Below are 23,197 nucleotides of genomic sequence, written 5' to 3' on the forward strand. Positions count from 1 at the left end.
CGGAGACTTTTCAGTGCAGTTTTGTGGGTTTTCTTCTGTTTCTTTTGCTTCCTTCCCCCCACCCGGTCCTCTTGTCTTTTGTTTCATTTCCACTTCGGGAAGGGGGGGAGAGAACAAGAGGCAAATAAATTAAAAAAAATAAAAAAGGGGAGGAGGGGGAAAGAAAAGGTTGAGGCCGTGACACGTTTTTCATTTTAAATCAATGACTTGAACAGAATAATTTTTTTGAATTTTTTTTTCTTTTTAACAGAAGAAAAGCTTGTCATTAAGAAAAATAATAACTTTCTTTGCTTCCTACTGCCCCGAGGACAGCTCAGCCTCTTCCTAGGCTCCCTGGGGACCCCTCCCCTCAACTGGCCGCCCCGGGGGAGCCCTCAGCGCAGGCCCCCCTGAGCAGCGGGTCCCGCACCCGCGGGCGGGGAGCAGCTCCGGCCACCCCGGGCATCCCGCTGCGGCGGCGGTCGGACAGCGGGTCTAGCCCCGCCGGGGTACCAGCCGGTGGGGCGGTCGGTAGGTAGCAAAAACAGGGCTCCCCTCCTTCCCCTCCTCTATATTTTTTTTTTTTTTTAATTTTCAGACGTTAAATTCTTTTGCAAACATTCATGCCTTAGGAAGGGCTGGAACAAAGCTCAGCTGCTCCAACCGGTCGGACAGGTAAGCAGACTTGTTGACACCGTTATGTTTGCAGCACGCATGCTCCTTCCCAAGTTTCCTGGTGCATTTTTCTATTCCACCTTATGAAACTTGCCTCCCCCCCCCACCCCTGTTCCCCTCCCCTTCCCCTCCCCGCGACTCGGCGGCTCTGACCGGTGCGTGCGGTCCCGCTCCCCGCGGACCCGCCGGGCTGCGGGCGGGCAGCGGGGTGAAGCCGCTGCTCCGCTCCGCTCCTCGCCGTGCCCAGCCCAACCAAGCAGAGCTCCGCCGTGCCCCCTGCCCTCGCCATGCCCAGAGCCTTCCTGGTGAAGCGCCGGAGCCCGCAGCCGGCGGTGCGCAGCTGGGATGGGCTGCCCGACGAGGAGAGAGCCGACACCTACATCCCAGGTAAGGCGCCGACGGGGTCCCTCCCCCGGCACCGCTCGCCGCTGGGAGGGAGGAGGGTTCCCGATGAACCCCAACCATCGTCCCAGTCCGTGCGGGTTGAGGAGGGGGCTTTGCCGGGCCAGGAGAGCCCCGAGGGGACGGGCTGCGGGTCGGGGAGGGCTGTGCTGAACGGGTTAGGGTATGGCGGGCGACTCGAAGGGACCCTCCCTGCCCAGCCGCCGGGATGCCGGGTGTCGGCTCCTCCGGGCAATGCCGCCTCCACGCCTGGCACCATCTCCCACCCTGGGGCATGGACGGGTTGTGTGTGTCCGGGAAGGTGGGAAACCTCGTTTGCATGAGAAAAGCGGCGGGTGTGGGAGGAAGGAGAAGAAAGAACCTGGGCGGTGGGGGGACGACGATGTCCTCCTGGCCTCCCCCTCCCCTCCTCCTCCTCCTCCTCCTCCTGCCCTTGCCTGGGGTATAACGGGAAGGTGGCGGAGCTGGCTTGTTTGAACTTTGGGACCGTTCGTGTTTGAGTTTCCGATTGCAGCGTGAGCCGGGGATCCTCCCCCACCGCCCGCGGCCCGCCCGCAGGTTAAACACGGGGGCCCGGCGGCTCCCGCCCGCTGCCCCCCGCCCGTCTCCGTCTCCGCCTCCCCTCCCCTGCCCGCGGCTCCGCGGTCCCCCTCTTAATCGCATCCTCTTCCCCTCGGCTGCAGGCGGGATCGGCTGCATGCTGCTGGGCTACGAGGACAGCTGCAGCCTGGAAAGCAACGGGAGCAGTGAGACCAGGGACGTGGAGCCCAGTGATCCCCCGACCCCCCAGCCCGCCCCCGGCGACTTGACCACGGCCGGGGGGATGCTGCTGGACCTGGCCGTCAAGCGCCCCGTGATCAGGTCAAAAATCAAGGTAACCCTTGCACCCTGCCGTCTCTTCCCCCGTGATGGGGTGACGCCTCTTCAAGGGCTGGGCCTGACTACAGGCTGGGGACGCCAGGTGACAGCAGTCCCCTGGGCTCTCTCTGCTAGCGGTGACAGCAGCCGCTCCACACAGTGAGATGGAGGCCGGCGGGAGGAGCTGGCTGTAGCATGGTGGCGGCAGGGCAAGCCTTGTAAGCGATGTACCATAATCTTCCAATGCCCTTTGCCTTCCCTTATCCCTTCCTGGGACGTGCTGCCCCTGGCCTGCTTGGCTCGGGGCCCGCAGGAGCTCTGAACCTAGCCAGGAAGGACCAGCCCTGGCAGCTAGGAGTCATGCCCCACGGTGCGTGGGTGGATCTCGTTCCTCAACGCGGGGCCGCCTTAAAAGGCCGCCTTGAAGGTTGTTGTCAAACCTTTGCTAAGTCAGACTGTGGTGAATTTTCCCCCTACACCTCTTGGAAGCTGTGAAAGACCGTTGCCACCTTGAGGTGGACCCGCAGTCATGGGTTAAATGAAGCAATTATCTGTCCGTTAACTTTGCTGAAGAGTCTCTCTGTTGCATGGGCAGGAGTTCTTACTGACTGGATGTCCCCTGGGCAGAGCCAGCAGAGCAGAGCTGTGATTTCCTTCCCAAGACTGAGAAGGCAAATCACTCACGACAACCCAAGACCATGCAGATGGGGTGAGAGGACCAAAGTCCATCTCTGAACGTCTGGAGTTCCCCTCAGTAGAGGTGGAGCCAGGCCACCCCAGTGCTAAGAAAGAGATGTGTTTACCGGTGGCTAGTTAACACCTCATTAAACCCTGACTGTTGCTTTGCCAGATGGAGCTGTAAGAATTCCCAGTCTCTGCTGGGATGATGGCCTTTCGGCCACCCTGTTATTCATCTCATGATTAAGGCTAGGTTTTCATCCTGCTTATATGAGGTGGAGTCCTACCTGTTGCCCAACAGATATTTCTCAGCCAATTTCCCTTCCAGTTTCACACCTCGTGGTTTCATGGCTGCCTAGTTTTGTTTTCTTTTCTTAATCTTTCTTTACAATTTTGGGTAGCATTGCTTCAGTAGTAAGTGAAGGAGGAGGCAGGGAAAAATAACTATCTCTTCAAAAGAACCCCAAAAACATACTCCTCTTTACAAAGAGCTTGCCGTGCTGCTATTTGGATTTAACCTACTTTGTAAAATTTAACTCTGGCTATTAAAAACAGTCACAGTGAAACCTCATTTTGGCAGAGTTGGGTTTTCTCAGCATGCCACAGAAACTACCCCAAAGCACCACGAGAGCCAATGGACGTGTGCATGTGGTTGCCTCCTGCTACACTGGCTTTCCCTTGTCCCAGGCAGCCAGCGGTGAGCATGTCTGCTCCCCAGCAACTAATTAATAGCAAAGTGTTTGCATCTTCCAGACATTAAACCTTCCCTCTGAGGAACCCTCTTCCCAAGAGCTGAATCATCAGTGTCTCTCTTAGTCAAGTTAGGTCATGGTGTTGGTGTAGTATTTTTGGTGTTGGGACCGGGAATGAGGAGATTAACCCCTAATGACACCCTGCTATTAATTAATGAGCCAGGGAGACCAACGGGAGGAGATTTGTGCCATTGTTTCAGCCTCTGCTGAGTCAGTGCAATGTGCCTTTGGTTTATCTCACCAAACCTGCCTTTTTGTTTTTCACTGCTGACTGTTTTTTGAGGGATCCATAGCAGCTGGAAGCGTGATTAATGAAGGCACTGCATGCATAGCAGCTTTCTTATGCCAGGGAGGGCCTCCTGTCTCCACCCAGGATATTGCTTGAGTGCAGGAGCAAACACATTCGGCCCCAAGGAGAGGTGCTCATAGCTTAAGCACATGTGCTTATGGATGTATCTGGATGAGGGTCCCTGCCTCTGGAAGGTATCCAGTGCACAAGTTTTGTTTTAACCCCTGAAGCAGAGCTAGCCAGTGTTACACCAGTCCCAAACTGTGCACATGAAGTCACCCGCTTGGTGGCAAGGGAAGTATGAGGGTTTCACCCAGCAAGAATCTCCCAAATACTTTCACTTTTCATTTTGAATACATCATCAAGACTTTTTGTACTTCAGCAGTGCTTCTTGGCAGTGGTAGGCTGGACTTGGTGATCTTAAAGGTGATCTTCTCTTCCAAGCGAGCCAATTAATTTTAATTTTTTTTTTCTGTCTTTGTCATCTGGATGCCTACTCATCCTGTCCTCTTCCATTTCTTAGTTCACCACTGGCACCTGTAATGATGCTATGGTGCATAGCTGTGAGCTGTGTGGCAAGGGCTTTCGCCTGCAGCGGATGCTCAACCGTCACATCAAGTGTCACAGCCAAGTGAAGAGGCACTTGTGCACCTTCTGTGGAAAAGGCTTCAACGACACCTTTGATCTGAAAAGACATGTCCGGACCCATACAGGTGAGAACACATTCCCCTGGGACTTGTGGACAGCTCTGGGTAGCGGGAAGTATGAGAAGGAGTGAAATGGGACAGGGAATGGGGGGTGAAATTAACCCAGCAAGACAGTAATACAAGACCCACGTAAACATTTGCAAAATAATAGCAAGGAAGTGGTGGAGGAAAGGGAATGATGTGTGGACAGGTAACAGCCCAGGGACTAAGGAAATCTGAGGAGAAATAATGAAATCCTTGTGAAACAGTGTGGGTGCATGAGCTGCCCTCCCGATCTGTGGTGCTGTGCCTTGGTCAGTGAGACTGGGATAACCCACCCGGAATAACTCACTGCACATTATTGCGAGTCCAGCTTGTAGTGGTGAGCCGGGGCGGGCGATAGCTGAAAGTACTTTGCCCTCTAGAGGCGACGAGCAGCACTTTCCTTGGGTTTTCTGCGAACGATTCCCGCTGGCTGTCTTGCAGGGTGGGATTATGGGCATTTGCTTTTGGCACCCCCTGGAGAAATCAGAGTGTGGTTCCTATTGCTTCTTTAGGGAAAACAGACAACACATCTGATGTCTGCTAACCCTACACGCCCTGCATGTCCCTGCATCAGGCTACCAGCTCCCCCAATAATCCCCTGTGGCAGCTGTTGCCCTCTGTTCATCCATCCCTCCAGATCAGTTGGACCACCAGCCTAAACCATCTCCCTGCTCACTCGCTGTGAAGTCACAGCGGGGGTTGTAAATCAGAAGCAGTCTCCCAGCAGCAGCTCCTGCTCTGGATTGAGAGGGGATAAAAAAAGTTTCCTTTAAGATGGGCTAGTTCCCTCTTCCCTACTACACCAGATGTTCAGGCATAACTGAGGATGCTGTGATTTATGCACATGGTGGTACTGGAAAAAGGAAAAATCACCATGAAAACAATGCCACCCGTTTTGATGGAAAAGCATTGGCCAAAGACGGTGTTTTGGGCTAGTTTGGTTTCTTTGCAAAGCTTTCATGTAGAAAGGAATGCTGGCTGTAAGAGCAGGGAGCTGCTGCTGGACTATGGCAGAAGTATGGAGGCAGAGCTCCTGAAAAAGTGATTTTTTTAACCTGCCCCCTCACTCTCTGAGATTCAGAAACTAAATCCAAGGGTATCCAGTAGAATTTAAATATATATATATGCCATGGCAGGTAGAACTTGCTATGCAGAAACAGAGACAGTTTTAAGAAGCTCTGGTGGGAGAAAGGGTCTTTGTACTGGACGGAAGTGAAAACTGACTTTCCTGAAAATGTGAATCTTATGGTTATATTGTCCTCAAATTTACTAGAAGAGAACTGGTGTCACGATTCCTCCTCTCCAGTATAAACACAAAAACCTTATTTTCTTGGTGCCTTTTTATGAAGGGCAGGGAGGCTGGCTGTAGCAGGGGTTCTGGCAGCATTTTGCCATCTTTTCCAGGCCCAAATACAGCATCTTGGTGGTGGCCTTTTCTATTTTGAAGTAGATTGCTGTTCAGGAAAGCTGAGCTGTATTTGAATGCTAAAAAGAAGAGAAGTGGGCTGAAAGTGGTAGTGTGGGTTTTATTTTGCAGGTAGAGATGCTCACCTACATGGGCTCTTAAAGAATTTTGGTGTCGCAGTGGAAATTGCCCTGCAGTGGTTGTAATGAAACTGTGCAACAGTAGGACAGTGTCAGGCAATGTGAAAGTCAAATGTCCTTGTTTAGCTTCGTGGCATAAGCAGACTTAAAAATCAATCAATATACACAGTAAAATAAAAATTTAAAATTACCCCTAGATAATGAAGGGGTTGCCACAGCCCTCATGGGCTGTGCCATCCTGGCATGACCCCCCTTTTGTGCCTGTGGAGCACTGCAGGCATCAGGAACCAAGGATGGTGAAGGCTAAACTGCCTTCAGATGAGCATGAAACAGCTCCCAAAAATACTGTTTGCAAAAGAGAGATTTTTGTGTGTGAATTCTAATGAAGATTTGGAGTTTCTCTCCACCTGCAGTTTAATGTAGCTGAAGGAGTCTCACAGCAGCAGGTGGTAGAAAACTTCAGTCTTGATAGTTCAAGCCAGTGCACTGGGATACTCTCCATTTACAGGACTTGCAAACATGCAGCCAAGGTGCTGCTTATTGGAACTTCTAATCAATTTGTATTTATGATAGAAAGATCAATCACTGAGAGATGAACTTAACCCAACACAATCACAAACTTAAAAAACTGTATGAACATGTGTGCTTTCCCCCTTTTTTGCCTGTCTGTTCCTTATCATAGGTCTCATCTTCCACACAATTGTGCTTCACCTTTCTTTGGGAAAAGACAGGGGTTTAGGTAACTCCTTGCATCAGTTTCAAGGCTGGTCTTGGCTTTTAAACTTACTGAGCTACTCATAAGCAAACAGGTTCATTAAAGACTTCTGTCATTAAAGTACTAGGGGGTCACTGTTGTTAAATTGGTGTTGATTGGTGGTAAAGTGGATACTCTTTACATCTCAGTATTTTTATAATGTTGATTGTCTGTACTAAACAAAAGTGCTCAGACATTCAGATCACAAGTCTGCCCCTTCTCCCTCACCCAGAGAAAAACATATCTATTTATTTCATCTACACTTCTCTTCTGGAAGGTGAACTTGTATTCTCAATAATCAAATCTATATTCTATGAAAACGCTCTCGCTCATTTGCAGTACTGTCATTGCTGTTTGTTCACATCAGGCTGCTGTTCAATGGAGGCTCATTAAGCTTTGCTCACTAAATGAGGAAAATTACCATCTTACTTGAGATACAAGATTTCATTCATTATAAAAGCCAAAATGAAAGGTTAGCTGAAACCCACAGTTTTACCTAATCACAGAGCTTCATAGAAGTTGAGGCTCTAACAGTTGGTTTTGCAAGGGTTGAGAATGGCTTCTTCTTTAGAACCAAAGCACCAGCGGGTAAGGTATTCACTTCCTGATGCATTTCCAGGTTGTTTTGTTTTGTTTATCCTGAATATATCCCCCCATTCCAGAACGTGTTAGCCTGAAAGCAAGATGTTTTATTTAGACAGATAGTTTGTCAGGCTAGTAGCTCCCTGCTGCTAGGTATTTGCTCAACAGCTGACATGCCAGAGCCTTGCTCTGAGCTGGTTTTTGAGTCAGCTGTAAGAAACATAAATCAGGACAGTAATCACTATCTTCTTACGCTGCAGGAATTCGTCCTTACAAATGTGAGGTTTGCAACAAAGCCTTCACCCAGCGCTGTTCCCTGGAGTCCCACCTTAAGAAGATTCATGGTGTGCAGCAGCAGTACGCCTACAAACAGAGGCGAGATAAACTTTATGTGTGTGAAGACTGTGGCTACACAGGCCCCACGCAGGAGGACCTGTACCTGCACGTCAGTAATGTTCACCCTGGAAGTGCTTTCCTGAAAAAAACCTCAAAAAAACTTGCAGCAGTTTTGCAAAACAAACTGAGCCCTGTCCTGCAGAGGAACTCCAAAGATGACGACAAAGATGAGTAACATGGTGGATTACAGTAGTCTAAAGGAATGAAGTTTACATTTACGACTGTACATATATATATTATTTTTTTTTTAATAATTCTGAAAGAAATCCCAGAAATGAAAGGGATGTTTTTGTTAATGGGACTCTCTTAATGTTGGTAGAACCTCAACTTGAAAGAAATATTCCCATATTCAATGCAAAGATCAGAATTTTTTATCCAGCCAAAAAAAAAGTCGGAAAGCTTGGAAAAAGCTTTCACATCTTGGATGGAGTTTTTACTGAACTGACATTCAGTCAACCTATTTTCTGTTTCAGATGTACCACACATCTGAGTGACCTCTGGCAAACAATCTCAGTGTGGTTTGTAAAGATACAAACCATTAACTCCTGTACAAATTCCTTTTGAGAGGTTTGGGTGACAGTAAGAGCAGCTATTAATATTGTTCTATGCAAAATGAATTAAAATGGTCTTAAAAACAGGAATACAATGGATTGGTAAATAAGGTAAAATGCACAAATACCACTAACTCTGCATGCTGTGCAGCAGACCAATGAATTATAGAAGAGTGACCCAAGGTGAGCTGAAACTTTTCTTAAAGGATGCAGAATTTTTTCCTCTCAAACTTTCTCTATTAGCAAATTGCCTTATTCCAGGGCAGGCTTACAGTAATGTTTTAGGTACTTTAAACTGTGAAGTTATTTTATCATGTTTAGATTTAAGTGTAAAATTAACTCTGATGTTCCTGGACTTGTCATGCTCACTTTGGGGATTATTACCACATTCTTTTAACATACATCAATAACCCAAACAAAACACTTAACGACTTGAAGAAATCTATTTTTCTGTCACAACGAAATGCAACTTTTTATGGGTTTTGTGGTGTGTGTGTGTGTGCGTGTATGTTCATTAATGGATTTTTTTTTCTTTTTAATGATCAAGTGCCTTGTTCACTAATACAACAGAGCAGTGCAATTCAGTTAAGAGAGACTAAACCTGTCCCTGCCTCATGAAAACACGCATGATTCTGGTCCTTCATTTGTAACCACTATTGAATTAGAAGGCTTAGTAAGACTGATTGCTGCAAGAGAAAGAGGTAGTGATGATGATGATGGACAGGTGTGAAGTAGCTGTGCATACAGAACTCCCCCTATAGTCCTGTTGACCCAGGACAACCAAGAGAGTAGCCTATTGGGACTACTGAGTGTGAATTTAGGGACTTAAAAAAAGGGGGAGGGGGACTCCCATGTAACTCATGTTGCTGAAACTGCCTGACACTTTAAGACTCTTCAGAAGCTGCTGCAGCCCTTAGTGGGCTCTTGGGTGTCTATACTAGGAGTAATGGGGCAGGGTGTTAGCTCCCTCTGCAACCACAAGGTCTAAGAGTATGTTATTAATCCATCTTTTAATTTAATGGACACAGCCACTAAACAGGTTTTACATCGATTTAGATGCATAACAATTAATGGTTTCATTTGTAAAATGAAAAAAAGCCCCACATTCAAAATAAAGCTGTACATTTGGGGAGGATACACTGTATCCTATATACATGGAACAACAGCTGAAGAGTAACCCACATAAAATACAGGTATATCCAGGACCTTCGTAATCATAACGACTAAAATGATAGATTCTGACCATCTGCAAGAATGATAAAAAACTTCATGATTTGCCTCAGTTTTGTATAGGCATCCGTTTGCAGTTTTTGTGGGCAAAAGCTTCCAGGAGTTTTGAAGCATTTCTAATTATATTAATACTTTATGCAGCACAACTGTTGGTGCTTGGGACCTTGAAAATGAGGATAATAAAGTGATGCTACTATGTAGAGAACAAACTTGTCATCCTATGTAATGGGAAAGTTTGCAGAATATTAAAAATGAGAAGTCCACGGGAAAAAAAAGGAGAGGTAAATTAGAAGATCCTTAGTTTGCAAAAAGAGCTAAAGTTTAGATCCCCAGTACTTCCGAGATCACGCCACTGTAGCTGAACAGTATAAATGGAAGGTTATTCGCTCTGAGTGAAGCTTGTCTGCTTGCAAATACATTGACAAAACTGCCTAGGAAAATTGTTAACATGTGGTTCAGCCAGTTGTGCTGGTGATACTCCCCTGTAACCCACCCAGGGAGGCCTGTTATGAGCCTTTGTTGAGTTCACCTTCTAGGTGGAACTGTTCAGTAGAGTTCACCTGAGCTAAGCGACAAGTGTTCACCTGCCTGCAAAGGATCTATGTCCTTAGCTCTGCTGAAACCTCAGCCTTTATGAGTAGAGGTGCAGCTGAAATCCTCCCTGTCTAGGTGGAGACACGTTTTGTGTGTGCTTGCCTGAGTGCGTGGCATTTTTTCCCTCCAGTAGCACATATTGGTTTTGATTTTCTGCTAAAGCATGTCCCTGCTGAAAGACCTACAGACACATTAGGGTGGTCTGCCTATGCCATGAAAAAGCATTCACAGCAATGGAGAAAAGAAGCAGGTAATAGTACAGAGAAGGAAAACCACTCTGGATGGAGAACAAAGCTTTGACAAGCCAGATGCTGTAGCTGGAGTAACTGCCCTTGATTGGCTGGTTTTCATAGAATCATAGAATTAGCCGGGTTGGAAGGGACCTCAGAGATCATCAAGTCCAACCCTTGACCCACCGCTGCAGTTACCAGACCATGGCACTGAGTGCCACATCCAGTCTCTTTTTAAATGTCTCCAGGGACGGAGAATCTACCACCTCACCGGGCAGTCCATTCCATTGCCTGATCACCCTCTCCGTAAAGAAATTCCTTCTAATATCTAACCTAAATCTCCCCTGGCACAACTTAAGACTGTGTCCTCTTGTCTTGTTGAAAGTTGTCTGGGAAAAGAGACCAACTCCCACCTGGCTACACCCTCCTTTCAGGGAGTTGTAGAGAGCGATGAGGTCTCCCCTGAGCCTCCTCTTCTTCAGGCTGAACAGCCCCAGTTCCCTCAGCCTCTCCTCATAGGTTCTGTGCTCGAGTCCCTTCACCAGCCTGGTTGCCCTCCTTTGGACCTGTTCCAGGACCTCTATCTCCTTCCTAAACTGAGGGGCCCAGAACTGGACACAGGACTCGAGGTGTGGCCTCACCAGCGCTGAGTACAGGAGCAGAATCACTTCCTTGGACCTGCTGGCCACACTGTTCCTGATACAGGCCAGGATGCCATTCACCCTGTAGCAAATGCCTTGGGCACGTCAACTGAATGGTCTGGCGAGTTAATTTAAACTGGTCACCACGTGGGTTTGAGTTTGTGTGACACTGGTAAAACCATCTGCCAGTTCTGTTACAGGAGAAAACTGGCACTTGCTTGTGTCTCCACAGAAATGTTCCAGAGCTCACACAGGGATGCCAGAGGCAGCCAGATTTTCAGAAGTGCCAGACATTAGTAACTTCCACCTCTACTGCCTTTGAAGGCTGCCAGCCTTCTCCTGTCTCTCTGATGGTGCAGACACATCCAAGATTAAAGACAGGTTTACAAGCTGACATTGCCAGTGAAGTTGGCAGCCTTCCTCAGACACAAGGCTTCTGATAAACAAATGAACACAGGTGAAGCTACCAGGTGCCTGCACTGCCCGTGATCCAGACTTGTCCTTATTTACTAGGAGGCAGAATGAGGTTAAAATCTGGTTCAGACACATCTAGTGGCTGCATGATGCACCAATAAAGCCAATCCCACCCAAATATTGCCTAACTGTTCCACACTCTCTGATTTACCCAGTCCAAATCAACAGCATGTTTTATCAACCCCTGCTTCTGCCCATGGCATTCTAGGCCCACCCTCTCTGCATCCACACAGTTATCTTTCACAGAAAATTGACTGTGTTCAGTAGCATTGAACCACCCACTAGCTAAAATTCTGTGATGTGGTAAGATGCTTGTAAAACAGGTAAAACTTCTGAGAGCTCAAGCAGCAGCATCATGGTTCGTCATCTCTGAACCCAGTTTCTCTGTCTCCATGATTTGTCTGCTCAGATAGAAATCTAATTAAGCACAGAGTTACCATACCATCACCAGACTGGGTTTCAACAAGCAAGTACCACTATAACTGACTTTCATTGCATAATTTTCCACAGTTCAGTACTCTGGAGGAGCAGAAGTTTAAGCACTACAGAGGTTTAAGTTTCTACAGCAGTAAGCCTTCCTATTGTGTTTTGTTTAGTTTTAGGTATGGTTCTGGCTGATTTTCTTGAAGACTATGGGTTGGTTATATTTTTATTTGTAATCTGCAGTGATATGAGAATTCATACATGCAGTTCGCACAGAAAAAAGAGAACGAGGAAAAAAGCTTTCCAGGTGTTCACACAAAACAATACCCCCTGACATCATCAAGGCTTATTCTGTGTCTATAGACTTGCATTTATGAAACAAGCTTCTAAAGTAACCTCTGCTTTAGAACACTTAGGCACAAATGTATTTGAACACTCCCCTCCCACCCCCAAAAAGTAAAATAAATGCAAACAACAAAGCAACAGTCAGCAGCTCATCATTCCTCAGAAGGCCCGGCTTCAAAGTCACAAGTCTGCTTTTGTAAAGAAGTTACTTGCACTGGCAGACACTATACCTTGATGCTGGAGATGGTTCCACATGGGGTAGGCTCCTGACTCACATCCACAGTGAAGTCTGAAGAGCTCATGACACTTGCAGATTTGGCCCACCCTGAGCCTCACAACTCTAGAGTATAAAGCCAGTTTATGCTCTTACACTTCTTCCACATCGTCCATTAACAAGCCTCCAGGAGGAGCTGCTAGAAGTAGTGACACCTCCTAGTTTTCAGAACACTTGCTAGAAATATCTAAATGTGTCAGTTAAAATACTGCTCCTTTTCTGCTAATCCACTTCTGTTAAATGATCACTCTGCTGTGGTACTTTTAAATTGCTTATGAGAACTTGGGTTATAATTCCCAGGGCAGTTTTTCCAGTTGCTGCTGTAATGAAAACCACCACTAGTAAGCCTGTTAATAGATACCTTTGAGATGAGCAAGAACTAAGCTAACTGAAACCCAGTGTACTACATCAATTTGCTTATCATTTGCATTTCTCTCAGCTCTGGAAATGCTGATGTTGTTTTGCTTCAGTTCACCAAATTAATTTTCAAAGACTCAGTTCTGCAACAGTTTTTTCCCTCAAAAATGACAAAAGAAGGATGATTTGATTCAACAGTTTTACTTGATAATAGAAACTTCACTATCAGCCTTAGAATGTATAAACAGTGTGGGGAAAAACTGATTTAGTTAGCTTTGCCCTGCCAGGTGCACTTAAGTCACCTGCAATATAAACAAATACACATTGCCCATTACAACTTTTCTTTCTTGTTTTATTTTTCTTTCCAGGAGGGAGAAAACTGGATATTAAGAGATTAGCCAAAATGACTGAAAAAAGAATGCTTTCAAACAGGAGATTTAAACCAAGGATTTTTGCTCTGGCTCTGTGCTCAGACCTCTTGCCTCTGCACAGCCTTGTTTGTGTTAGTTTTTATCCTTGTATTCTTCAAGGCGCAAAAGCCACTTACTCCAGTACTGCGAGCACAGATCAGGATCCATGAAATGTGGATGTGCAGGGGAGCCATTCTTGTAGGCAATCACAATCAGCCCACAGCTCACCTACAGTTAAAATAAAAAAGCTGTCAGACATTCAGTGTTAATACACAACTTCAGTCAGCAGTTCTGAACACTAAGCCTCACTTGAAAACATCATTCTTAACATACAAGTACCTTAAAAGGAAGTGGAGAACAAAAAGAACAATAATTTACCATCAAATACTTGGAGACTAACATTCAAATGCTGAGAGTTCAAAGCTCTGACTGACTTTGGTGAAAAGCAGAGGACCGGAATTCTGAGTATCAGTGACAGGGATCTACTTAAACTGTGCAGATGGCTCTAAAATTCCCAGTGGCTGAAGTGGTTTTGCCTGGGGTGATATGAACAGGCTGATGCCATTATGCAGCATCAATAGGAATGGAAATGGTTACTTTGGTGTGCTCTGACATCTTTCATACTTGATGAACAGCTCTGTTCTAAATTCCACACAGCTACTGGAGTGAAGAGAAAATGGTGAGGGACAGGAGGCTAATAGCAGAATTCTTAGACTACTGCCTATATTTCACTCTGTAAGGACCATGCCTGTTAAGTGTTTGCTTTTACTGATCTCTGCAATATTCTAGAAAGCCCTCTTAAGAACTTTTGGATTACTCTGCTCTCTTCTGCTTTATATTTTCCCCATTCAATGCTTTATATTGAAATAAGAATCTTTTAGGCCACGCAGGCCTGGTTAGAATTGCATTAGGAGTCTTTATTAAAAATACTATTCCATTGTCTTCTGATTAAGTGATTGACAACACACCACTTTTCTGTCTGGAAACACGATTCAGTTTCCAAACTCTTGAATAAATCAGTCCCTTTGTTTGCTAGAGGTATATAGCAACATCTGATGCAAGCAATGGCCTCCCATGCCTTTTCTCTTTGCAGGCTCCTTGGGTTTATTTCCTCTTTCATCCCTTCCTGTTCTTCACACATGCAAAACCACACAGAACAAAGATCTGGGGGTCACCCAGATCCCAAGTCACTGTTATTTCATCCTAAGAAGCTGAGCATCCCTTGTCCCACTGAGGACATTCCTTAAAGCCAGTGAAAACATACTGCTGACAGGTACTGACAGCAGAATTTAGCAAGAGTGGTGAAGTTATTTCACACTATGTCATCTTAACCTGACCTAAGACTGGGCCGCTTTGCTATAAACCAACAGTTCCATGACGGGCAGCAGGTGCTAAAGGCAGATAAAAATTAAAGTGAATGCTGCTGCTTGCCTTGGCAGGCAGTAGACCTACTGACCTGGAAATTATAATTGGCATCATGATTTATTGCTCCAATATATGCTGCAACCTGCAATGGGTTGTCATAAGTATTCTTCAGAAATGGCTTTGGTTTCTCTGAAGTTTTCCAGTCAATCACACACAACTGGCCTCTGCATAAGAGAACAAGATAGGACAATGTTCTAAACTTGAGAATAGTCGTAAGTTAGAAAAATAAAAGATAAGATAGCAGAGAGGTGTATCACTACTCTCAGCTTGTTTCACACAGATGTCACATTGCTCATTTTCATCTAAACATGTCTCTTTCACACTGGTAGTTTACATCTCAAAAATCAACATTTACTAATATCTGTTGCAGTTCATGGTGAATTCTGAGGATCATACAAATCACAGAAAGTTAGGGATGGGAGGGACCTTGAAAGATCATCTAGTTCAACCTCCCTGCCAGAGCAGGGTCCCCTATAGCAGGTCACACAGGAAGGCATCCAGGTGGGTTTTGAATGTCTCCAGGGAAGGAGATTCCACAACCTCCCTGGGCAGCCTGTTCCAGTGCTCTGTCACCCTCACAGTGAAAAAATTCTTCCTGACATTTATATAGAACCACCTATGTTCCAGTTTATAACCATTGCCCCTTGTCCTATTGTTAGTCACCCCTGAGAAAAGCTTTACTCTGTCCTCCTGGTACTCACCCCTTACATATTTATAAACATCAATGAGGTCACCCCTCATTCTCCTCTCCTCCAAACTGAAGAGACCCAGCTCCCTCAGCCTTTCCTCAGAAGGGAGATGTTCCACTCCCTTCATCATCTTGGTCGCTCTGCACTGGACTCTCTCAAGCAGTTCCCGGTCCTTCTGGAACTGAGGGGCCCAGAACTGGACACAATATTCCAGATGCAGCCTCACCAGGGCAGAGTAGAGAGGGAGGAGAACCTCTCTCGACCTACTAATGCCTTTCTAATGCACCCCAGGATGCCACTGGCCTTCCTGGCCACCAGGGCACATTGTTGGCTCATGGCCATCCTTCCATCCAGCAGCACCCCCAGGTCCCTTTCCCCTAGGCTGCTCTCAAGCAGCTCAGTCCCCAACCTATACTGGTACCTGGGGTTGTTCTTTCCCAGATAGCAAGACTTTACATTTGCCCTTGTTGTTTCTTTAAATTTCTCCCAGCCAAACCCTTCAGCCTGTCTAGATCTTGCTGAATGGCAGCACAGCCTTCTGGGGTGTCAGTCACTCCACCCAGTTTTGTGTCATGCCCAGGGAGGTTGTGGAGTCTCCTTCCCTGGAGACATTCATAACTCTATTCCCTCATCCCGGTCATCAATAAATATACTGAATAGTTCTGGTCCCAGTACTAATGTTCAAGGGATTCCACTAGAAACAGACTTCCAACTAGATTCCATCCCATTGACTACAACTCTCTGCCTTCTATCCTTCAACCAGCTCCTGATCCACCTCACGATCATCCAGGCCATACTTCTTCAGTTAAGCTCACCTATCCAGGGATGGAGGTGAGGCTGACTGGTCTGTAGCTACCAGGGTCCTCTTTCTTGAAAACTGGAGTGACATTTGCTTTCCTCCAGTCCTCAGGCACTTCTGTTCCCAGTGACTTACCAAAGATGATGAAGAGCAGCCTGGCAATAACATCCTCCAGTTCCCTCAGCACCTGTGGGTGCATCCCATCAGGACCCATGGATTTATAGATGTTCAGCCTCATTAACTGATCCTTAACCCAGCTTGCATCAACCAAGGCAAACTCATCCTTTACCCTGACTTCCTCAGTGGCCTTTAGGGGTCTGGGCCTACTGAGGACATCCTCCAGCTGATCGCTCAACTCTTGCTCAACTAACAACTTGCTCTGGTAAGGAATTCTCAGCAAGGAACAACAGCACTCCTGACATCAGATTCACCTAAGGGAATTTATCCATTTCACCCTTCATACAAGTTATCTGGCCAGCTTTCACCAACACACCTGCTCCAGCCTGGAGCAGCACGGCCTCCCAGGCACCACAAGGCACCACACAACATTGGCACTATCAGGTTTCTTACAGAACCAGTACCTCACCGATACTTAGCCACGCAGTCTACCAGGCCCAGATACTGAAGAGTCTCATGCTGAACAGCACTTTCCAGGGCTTTCACTTCGCTGACATCTTCTAAGACATGCTGCACACTTGATAAGTAGCCAGAAATATCAATATCTTCTCTTTGCTCCTTACTTGCTGTCTCTTCAGACAGGAATATAGATTCCAAGGCTGCATGAAAGTGTGCTCCTTGGAGGAAAAGATCTAAGAAAAATGAAAAAAAACCCCAAACTTTAGACACTACTCATAAAACCAAATGTACTTGTATTGAACTTGTATTACTGATATTACACAACATAGTTCTTAAAGCACTCCCACTTTCTGTACTGAAGGCTTGAGGATGTGGGGAGAAGAGAATGAGACAGAAGAATACACTGTCAGCAGTGAAATTAGTATCTCTTATATTATTTACTTTTTTTGATCTCATTAATAACCTGGAAGCAAAATATAATTTTTCATTTATTATTTATTCAAAGGCATTTGTGAATTTAAAATATTATTCTGGGATGCTTCTCTGCATTTGATTCTGCTCCATTGATTCACCTGAATTGGGCAAAACTCCCCCTGAAATTGGTAGGCATGGTTCTAGGAGTACAGGCCTGTTTCATAAACGATACCAAGAAAGATAAATTTTATATAGCTATGTTGGGTTTGTTATATCACTTTCGTCACTGAAGCACTTAGTAACTCAAAAAGCATAAACAAAGAACATTCCATTATCAAAAACCTAATAGTTAGCGTGAAAACATCTTGGGTATTTATCAACCTTGCTACAATACCTACTAACCCCCAAGTCCTCCCAGATAACCTTCACCTTGGGGTAAGTCACATTGAAGGTCTTATGAAATGAAAACCTCTCAATGCATGGCAATTTCATAAAAGAGGCTATCTATACTGGTAATTTAAATAGCTGCTGAAGAACTTCAACATAAACAGCAAGACACATAGGATTTTAAACACTCAAGATTTCACTTATTTCTATTCCATTATAAAGTAGCTTCGTGTCTGCAAACAGGCTCAGTAACATCAACTGGAGAATATTAGTTTGCAAATAGATACCAGCTAATAGGGAAATAAAGGAGGCAGACTTTCTATAGTCTAATTCTTGTTTCCCGCACATTTCTGAATCCATTTTAGTGGTCCTAGAACAAAAATCAGAGTTTAGATTAATTCATAACAGGTGCACTCAGAATATGCTCTTGCCCTCTGAGATAGAATTTAATTTCAATTTAATGGGTTTACAAACCACTTGGCTTGCAGGGCCAGGTACTGCAGCTCTGCTAGCACACTCCAGCCAGCTCTCCAGATTATCAATTCTACTTCACAATCACACTGGGATTAGACTTACTTTTAGTATACTCCGCAAAACCATCTTTTCCAAGTTCCAGTATCATTTTCTGCTTCCATCTTTCTAGATAAAAGGTTTGCTGCGGAGAAAGAGTCTGCTGAAGAATACGGGTCACACTGGGCATTTTTGTTTTTTGTAAAGAAATTTTCACAGGGAGGTCTGAATCACTGTTGAGAAGTGGAATTCTCTTGTTGGGGTTTATTAAAGGAACCCAGTTCCTGGGAGTTTTTGTTCCAGCTTTAACAGGAGGCCTGTGTTTAGCTGGTGACCCATACAACAAATCATCCTCTTCAAGTATTGTCTCTGGTGTCTGGGCACTGGTTTTGTAAGATGTAACAGAGTAGACCAAGTTCTTGTATTTTTCTTGGTCAAATTGTTCATAACTGTTCACTTTTTTCTTCTTACTATAAAGACAAGTGGAGGTAGCCAGACACAAATATGGGACTTGCTTTTGGCCAAAAGGTAGTTGTAAAAGTATTTTCCTAGGTTTCCTGGCCAGCAGCTGCAGAAGTTTCATCCTGACAAGAAGCATTTGTAAGTAGTTTTCTTTCTTTTGTTACAAACAGTCTTCAGGTTACCATATTTTTACCCTGTGGAAAAAGAAATTTGTCATTTCCACATTTCCAGAATAATAAAATTCTAACATCAACCTAATATTGTCCCTTGCTAGTCAAAGAACTGCTGTGGTCATAAAGTGCCTTCATACACCATATGCCACCAAAATTCCTTTAGATACATAATACAAGAAGAGAAAGAACCAAAAAGCAATGAAAAGACAAAATTATCCTGAAAAGAACTGGTGCTGGTCCACAAAATCAGAAGCATGGCAATGCATAAAGATGTTTCAAGTAGCACAGTATTGGAGCTGTCAGGTAAGCAGACACAAAAAAATTATCAGCAACAACAACAAAACAACTAAAAGAGAAAAGGGGAAACAAAAAAGAAAAAGTTACGTAGAAGTGAAGGAAGCAACTCCATTTTTGTGAGCTATTAAAAACATGTAAATTCACTCAGCTCAGTCCCACAGGGGACTGTGGGAACAAAGTACCTTTTGGAGAACAAAAATGTGTTTTTCTTTTGTATACCTAGGAGACATTATACGCATTCCAAATCTGGGAGATCAGAGACTGAGAAATCCGAAGGGAAACCTGACAGACTGAAACTATCTGCAGATTCAAATAAAGATCAGAGTAAAATATAGAATTTTTCTAAACTCAGTTTCAAATACAGTTGTGTTCTAAGACACTTAGGAAGTTTAGTAGCAAAACCAGTATACTAGAATTATTGTACACAGTATAGCTTGCAAAACTGCATTGTAACCGATGTGTTAAGTCCTAGGAAAGCCTATGTAGGTGGGTAAAACAAACTCTCCAAGAGAGACATTTAAACCAATACTAAATACTTGCAGAACTGAGGCCCTATTCTCCTGCTCATAGTTATATGCTTGCCATAACAAAGTTCCCTTCCATCCACTGCAAACCAAGAATACAGGCATTGCGCACTGCTCACTAGGGTCTGCGTTTTGTTCCTGACAATACTTAACATTACCCTTTTCTTTCCCCACATGTCTTACACAGCACTTGTAAGCACTTGTGCACTGCTAGAGCCACAGGCTCCATAGAAAACAAAAATGTAGGAGGAGGAGTTATTTTGTAAGGACAGATCCTCTGCTCCTGCAGAACTGCAGTGACACCAATCTGTGGGTGCAGGCAGGCATCCTGTCACTCGAACAGTTTGTGAACACGGGGCAGCATCACCTGCAGCCGAAGAGATGGAAGCATCTTGTAACAAGAAGCCAACACCTGGTTGCCTAAACATTGTTCTTCACCTGTGAAGGACAAAACACTCCAGCTGCAGCCATTTAATAAGGAGTAGGTAGATATACTGCTTTTTTCTCGATTGGCTTTACGCTTTAATGCTTTGTATGGTCTGGACAAATAATAACTGTCCTGTAACCTGACATCATGTAAGCAGATATGAAATTAATCCCACAAAAGCAAATCTAAACCAGGAAAACAGAAGCTGCATCAGAACTTTGTATCATGTAGCAGTGGCATTTCTGGACCAGTACCAGATGCCCTACAGCCAGATTTGCCACAATGTTTTTATATGGTCTCTCTCAGTCTTTGGTAAGGGTTTCCTCTAGTTACAAGGCATATCAATCAAAATAGTTAATGCTTTTAAAACTGCTTCATGGTCCATAAGCAAATAGTGGAGGAAAATAATTACAGTCCTGACTAGATGAAACCAGGTTATCTTACATGGGAACCCCTATCATTTAATAGATTTTGCATGTGTCACTTCCCTTTTTTAATCATTACATTTTACCTATATCTAAATCAGCTTTCCCTATCCAGCAGAACTGGCCCAGGTGGAGTCACACTTGTTTTCTCATGTTCCAGTGTTCACCAGCAAGAATGGACATGACTCTCACTCTGACTATCCTCTGACCTTCAGTTTCCTGTCAAAACTACTCTCCTGCCTGCACACAAGAAAAGTGTAGTCAGGTCAGTTATGAAAGGACAAACCAGGCAATTTCATCCATTTTATTGCCAGCAAAACATGTGCATTTTGCATAAAGATAGAACAACTTGTTTCAGATGGCTACACAGCAGCAAGAATTTGGACTCTGTTCTATAACTTAAGTTTTACCCTGCTTCATTTCTTGGATGTGAAGAAGTTGTACAAATTTAGATGAGACATAATAAAATGTTAATTTACTTCTCATTTCTTATACAGTATCAAAAAGCAGTTTCTACAGCTTGCTAGAAATTTTTAATAGCATAAAAAGGTACCTTTACAAAAGTATGTTTAAATTTTTCAGTTCTCCTTCAGTTTCCAGTAAGTGAATTTTGTGTCAACATTTTTAGGGCATACTTTTATACCAGACTGGTGCTTTGAATCATGGCAGTATTAAGATACGCAATATTATGAACCCTAGAGCCAATTTATAATAATAATAATGATGGAGTGTTTCAGTAACATCCAGTATAAATTTTAGATTAACAGCCTATATCATTCTGGAGTAATATCTGTGGAAATGTTTGTGCATTCTGTGAGCTGAACCACGAGGAAAGGGAGTTTGTCAGCTGCTGTGTAGCTCTACAAAAGAAAAGAGGTTCTAAGATTGCTGAGAAATAAAGAATGCTTGTATCTAGAATTAAAAAATCATGTGTTTTTCAATAAATCACAGTAGCACTTATGTGCAAATAACTTACATTTACAAGAAATAAATGGAGTTGGAGTGTCTGGATCTACTCCCATAGATAGGTAACAGAATTTAATTAATGTTTCTCTCAGGGCCTCCCTTCTCTCTGAAACAGTTTGTGTTTGAAGACTGGTAGAAATGCATCAAGTATTACATGATGAGCCACACTGGAGAACTGAACAGAAATAAAATAACCTGGGGGAAAAGAAATAAAAAACAACAAAAGGACTTAACTTGAAGTTCCTTGAGCTAACTGACTTTGCAGCTCCAACAACTGCACTAACACAACCCAGGAAGTTTTTCCAGGATAGGAATGAGTGGCCTGAGTGAGAGAAACAAGAAGAGTTCTTTAAGAAAATGCTCACATCCATAAAAACCTTCCTCCTACTATGGTTCCAGACAATAATCAGTATAGCTTTTTCTCTCCAGTCACCTATCAAGCAAACAAAGCACTAGCTTACTTCAGAGATAACAAGAAAAAAACACTACTGAACAGTTACAGATCTGTTGCCCTGTGTTGCTAATTTGAGGTCAACTGGGGTCAGCCTTCAATACACTATTTAAGGTATAATTATAAGTTAATATCACAGGCTCTTACCCAAGAAGAAATATTAGTATTTAATGTAGAAAGGCAACAGTAACCTATGTTCTTGGTCAGAAAGCCGACTTTCTCTTTTGTCCGGTTACAGCTTAACAATGCAGAGTTTTGACAACTAAATCCACTTTAGGACTTCGCACACTTGCCTGTTACCTGCCCTTAACCTCTCTCTTCCTTGGTTCTTTGCAGTCTGTAAAATAAATGACTGAGTATATCCAGCTTAAAAATACACCTTCCCCTTTCAGGAAGTTAAGAGCATGGAGAGAAAAAGGAGATTAAAAGAACAAATAAATAAATAAACAAAAAAATTTAGCAAGGCAGTTTAAAACACAACCCTACAGAACTACACTGGATCAGAGACAACAAGCTTCAGCACTGGGAGGGGAATTAGCAGGCAATAGAGCTGTAACACCAAGCTGGCGTTTCCAGCAAGGTAATCTGTGGGTGAGCGGGCTTGGTGACCAGCAAAAGCTTTCCAGCAGCCAAATAAACTTTCCCCATAGGTACCAGGTGCCCGAAGACCCCAGATAGCGCAGGACACACAACGCTTGCAGGGCTTCCCTCTCACTCCCTCAGGGATACGGCATTCTGGAGAAGAATCCCTGCTGGATTCCGGCCTGCTCCACGGTCTCAGCGGGCATGCCCACCCAGCCCCAGGCATGAGGCCCACTAGGTCACTGAGCCGAGGGCGGACACATCTTTGCCAGGAGTGATGTTGGGGTACAGGGGTTGGCGTCGGGAGCCCAGAGCGGCTGCTGTGCTTCCTCAGCTAACCCAGGCCTGGCGGAGAGGCTGGCGCTGAGGGAGAATCCCTTCGCCTCACCGCCACACCACCAGCGGCCAGACAGCCCCAGCTCACCTCCCGTTACAAGCTGCAGGTGCCCACCCCAACGGCCACCGCCGGTCTGATCCCAGCCCCCTCACCACCAAGAGTCCCGGCGAGGGAGACCCAGGGCCGCGGCCACCACAGCCCAGTGCTGCGCTTCCCGCCACAGCCACGACCGCTTGTGCGCAGGTGCCTTCAGGACGCCCCCTCCTCCCGAAACGATCGCACTGCGCAAGCGCCTCAGCCCCGCGGCCTGCTGGGATTTGTAGTTCTGCCCCTCTGAGCTGAGGCTCGTGTTGAAGCTCCCAAGAGCGGTGTTGAAGGGAGCGTGCCTTCTCGCTTGCGCTTTTTTGAGTGCTTTTTTAAGCTCTCTGAAAGATATAACCCGGTTCTTAAAGAAGAAAGAGGGAAAAAAAGAAAAAAAACCCTGACCAAACAAAGCTAAAAGAAACGTTCCGCTACCATTATGGATGCGGGCAAGCGACACCCTGCCCTCTCCCAAGATGGTCGCTGCTCCTTACGGGAGCCG

The 23,197-nt window shown here is 45.0% G+C and overlaps 2 protein-coding genes across 9 annotated transcripts; one reads left to right on the plus strand and one right to left on the minus strand.

The window, feature by feature from the left end:
• Positions 1-745: 745 nt before the first annotated feature.
• Positions 746-9,631, plus strand: OVOL2 (ovo like zinc finger 2). 2 transcript variants are annotated; one of them, XM_071739903.1, is made up of 4 exons: positions 746-1,041; positions 1,740-1,930; positions 4,157-4,346; positions 7,506-9,631. In XM_071739903.1, the coding sequence occupies exons 1-4, from the start codon at positions 942-944 to the stop codon at positions 7,814-7,816; spliced, it is 792 nt and encodes a 263-aa protein (XP_071596004.1). In that variant the 5' UTR covers positions 746-941; the 3' UTR covers positions 7,817-9,631. The 2 variants fall into 2 exon arrangements, with proteins under 2 accessions (XP_071596004.1, XP_071596005.1); XM_071739904.1 differs by lacking the exons at positions 746-1,041; positions 1,740-1,930 and adding an exon at positions 3,158-3,289.
• Positions 9,632-13,091: 3,460 nt separating this feature from the next.
• On the minus strand, positions 13,092-23,172 carry MGME1 (mitochondrial genome maintenance exonuclease 1). Of its 7 annotated transcripts, none has more exons than XM_071739925.1 (6): positions 22,767-23,172; positions 21,255-21,439; positions 18,037-18,626; positions 16,670-16,892; positions 14,627-14,759; positions 13,092-13,398 (listed from the first exon to the last, which is right to left on the minus strand). In XM_071739925.1, the coding sequence occupies exons 3-6, from the start codon at positions 18,566-18,568 to the stop codon at positions 13,264-13,266; spliced, it is 1,023 nt and encodes a 340-aa protein (XP_071596026.1). In that variant the 5' UTR covers positions 18,569-18,626; positions 21,255-21,439; positions 22,767-23,172; the 3' UTR covers positions 13,092-13,263. The 7 variants fall into 7 exon arrangements, with proteins under 7 accessions (XP_071596026.1, XP_071596021.1, XP_071596023.1 ...); XM_071739920.1 differs by having other exon boundaries at positions 22,808-23,086; XM_071739922.1 differs by lacking the exon at positions 21,255-21,439 and adding an exon at positions 21,479-21,566 and having other exon boundaries at positions 22,808-23,086.
• Positions 23,173-23,197: the final 25 nt, after the last annotated feature.

Source organism: Heliangelus exortis, chromosome 3 (genome assembly GCF_036169615.1).
Source record: "Heliangelus exortis chromosome 3, bHelExo1.hap1, whole genome shotgun sequence".
NCBI lineage: Eukaryota > Metazoa > Chordata > Aves > Apodiformes > Trochilidae > Heliangelus > Heliangelus exortis.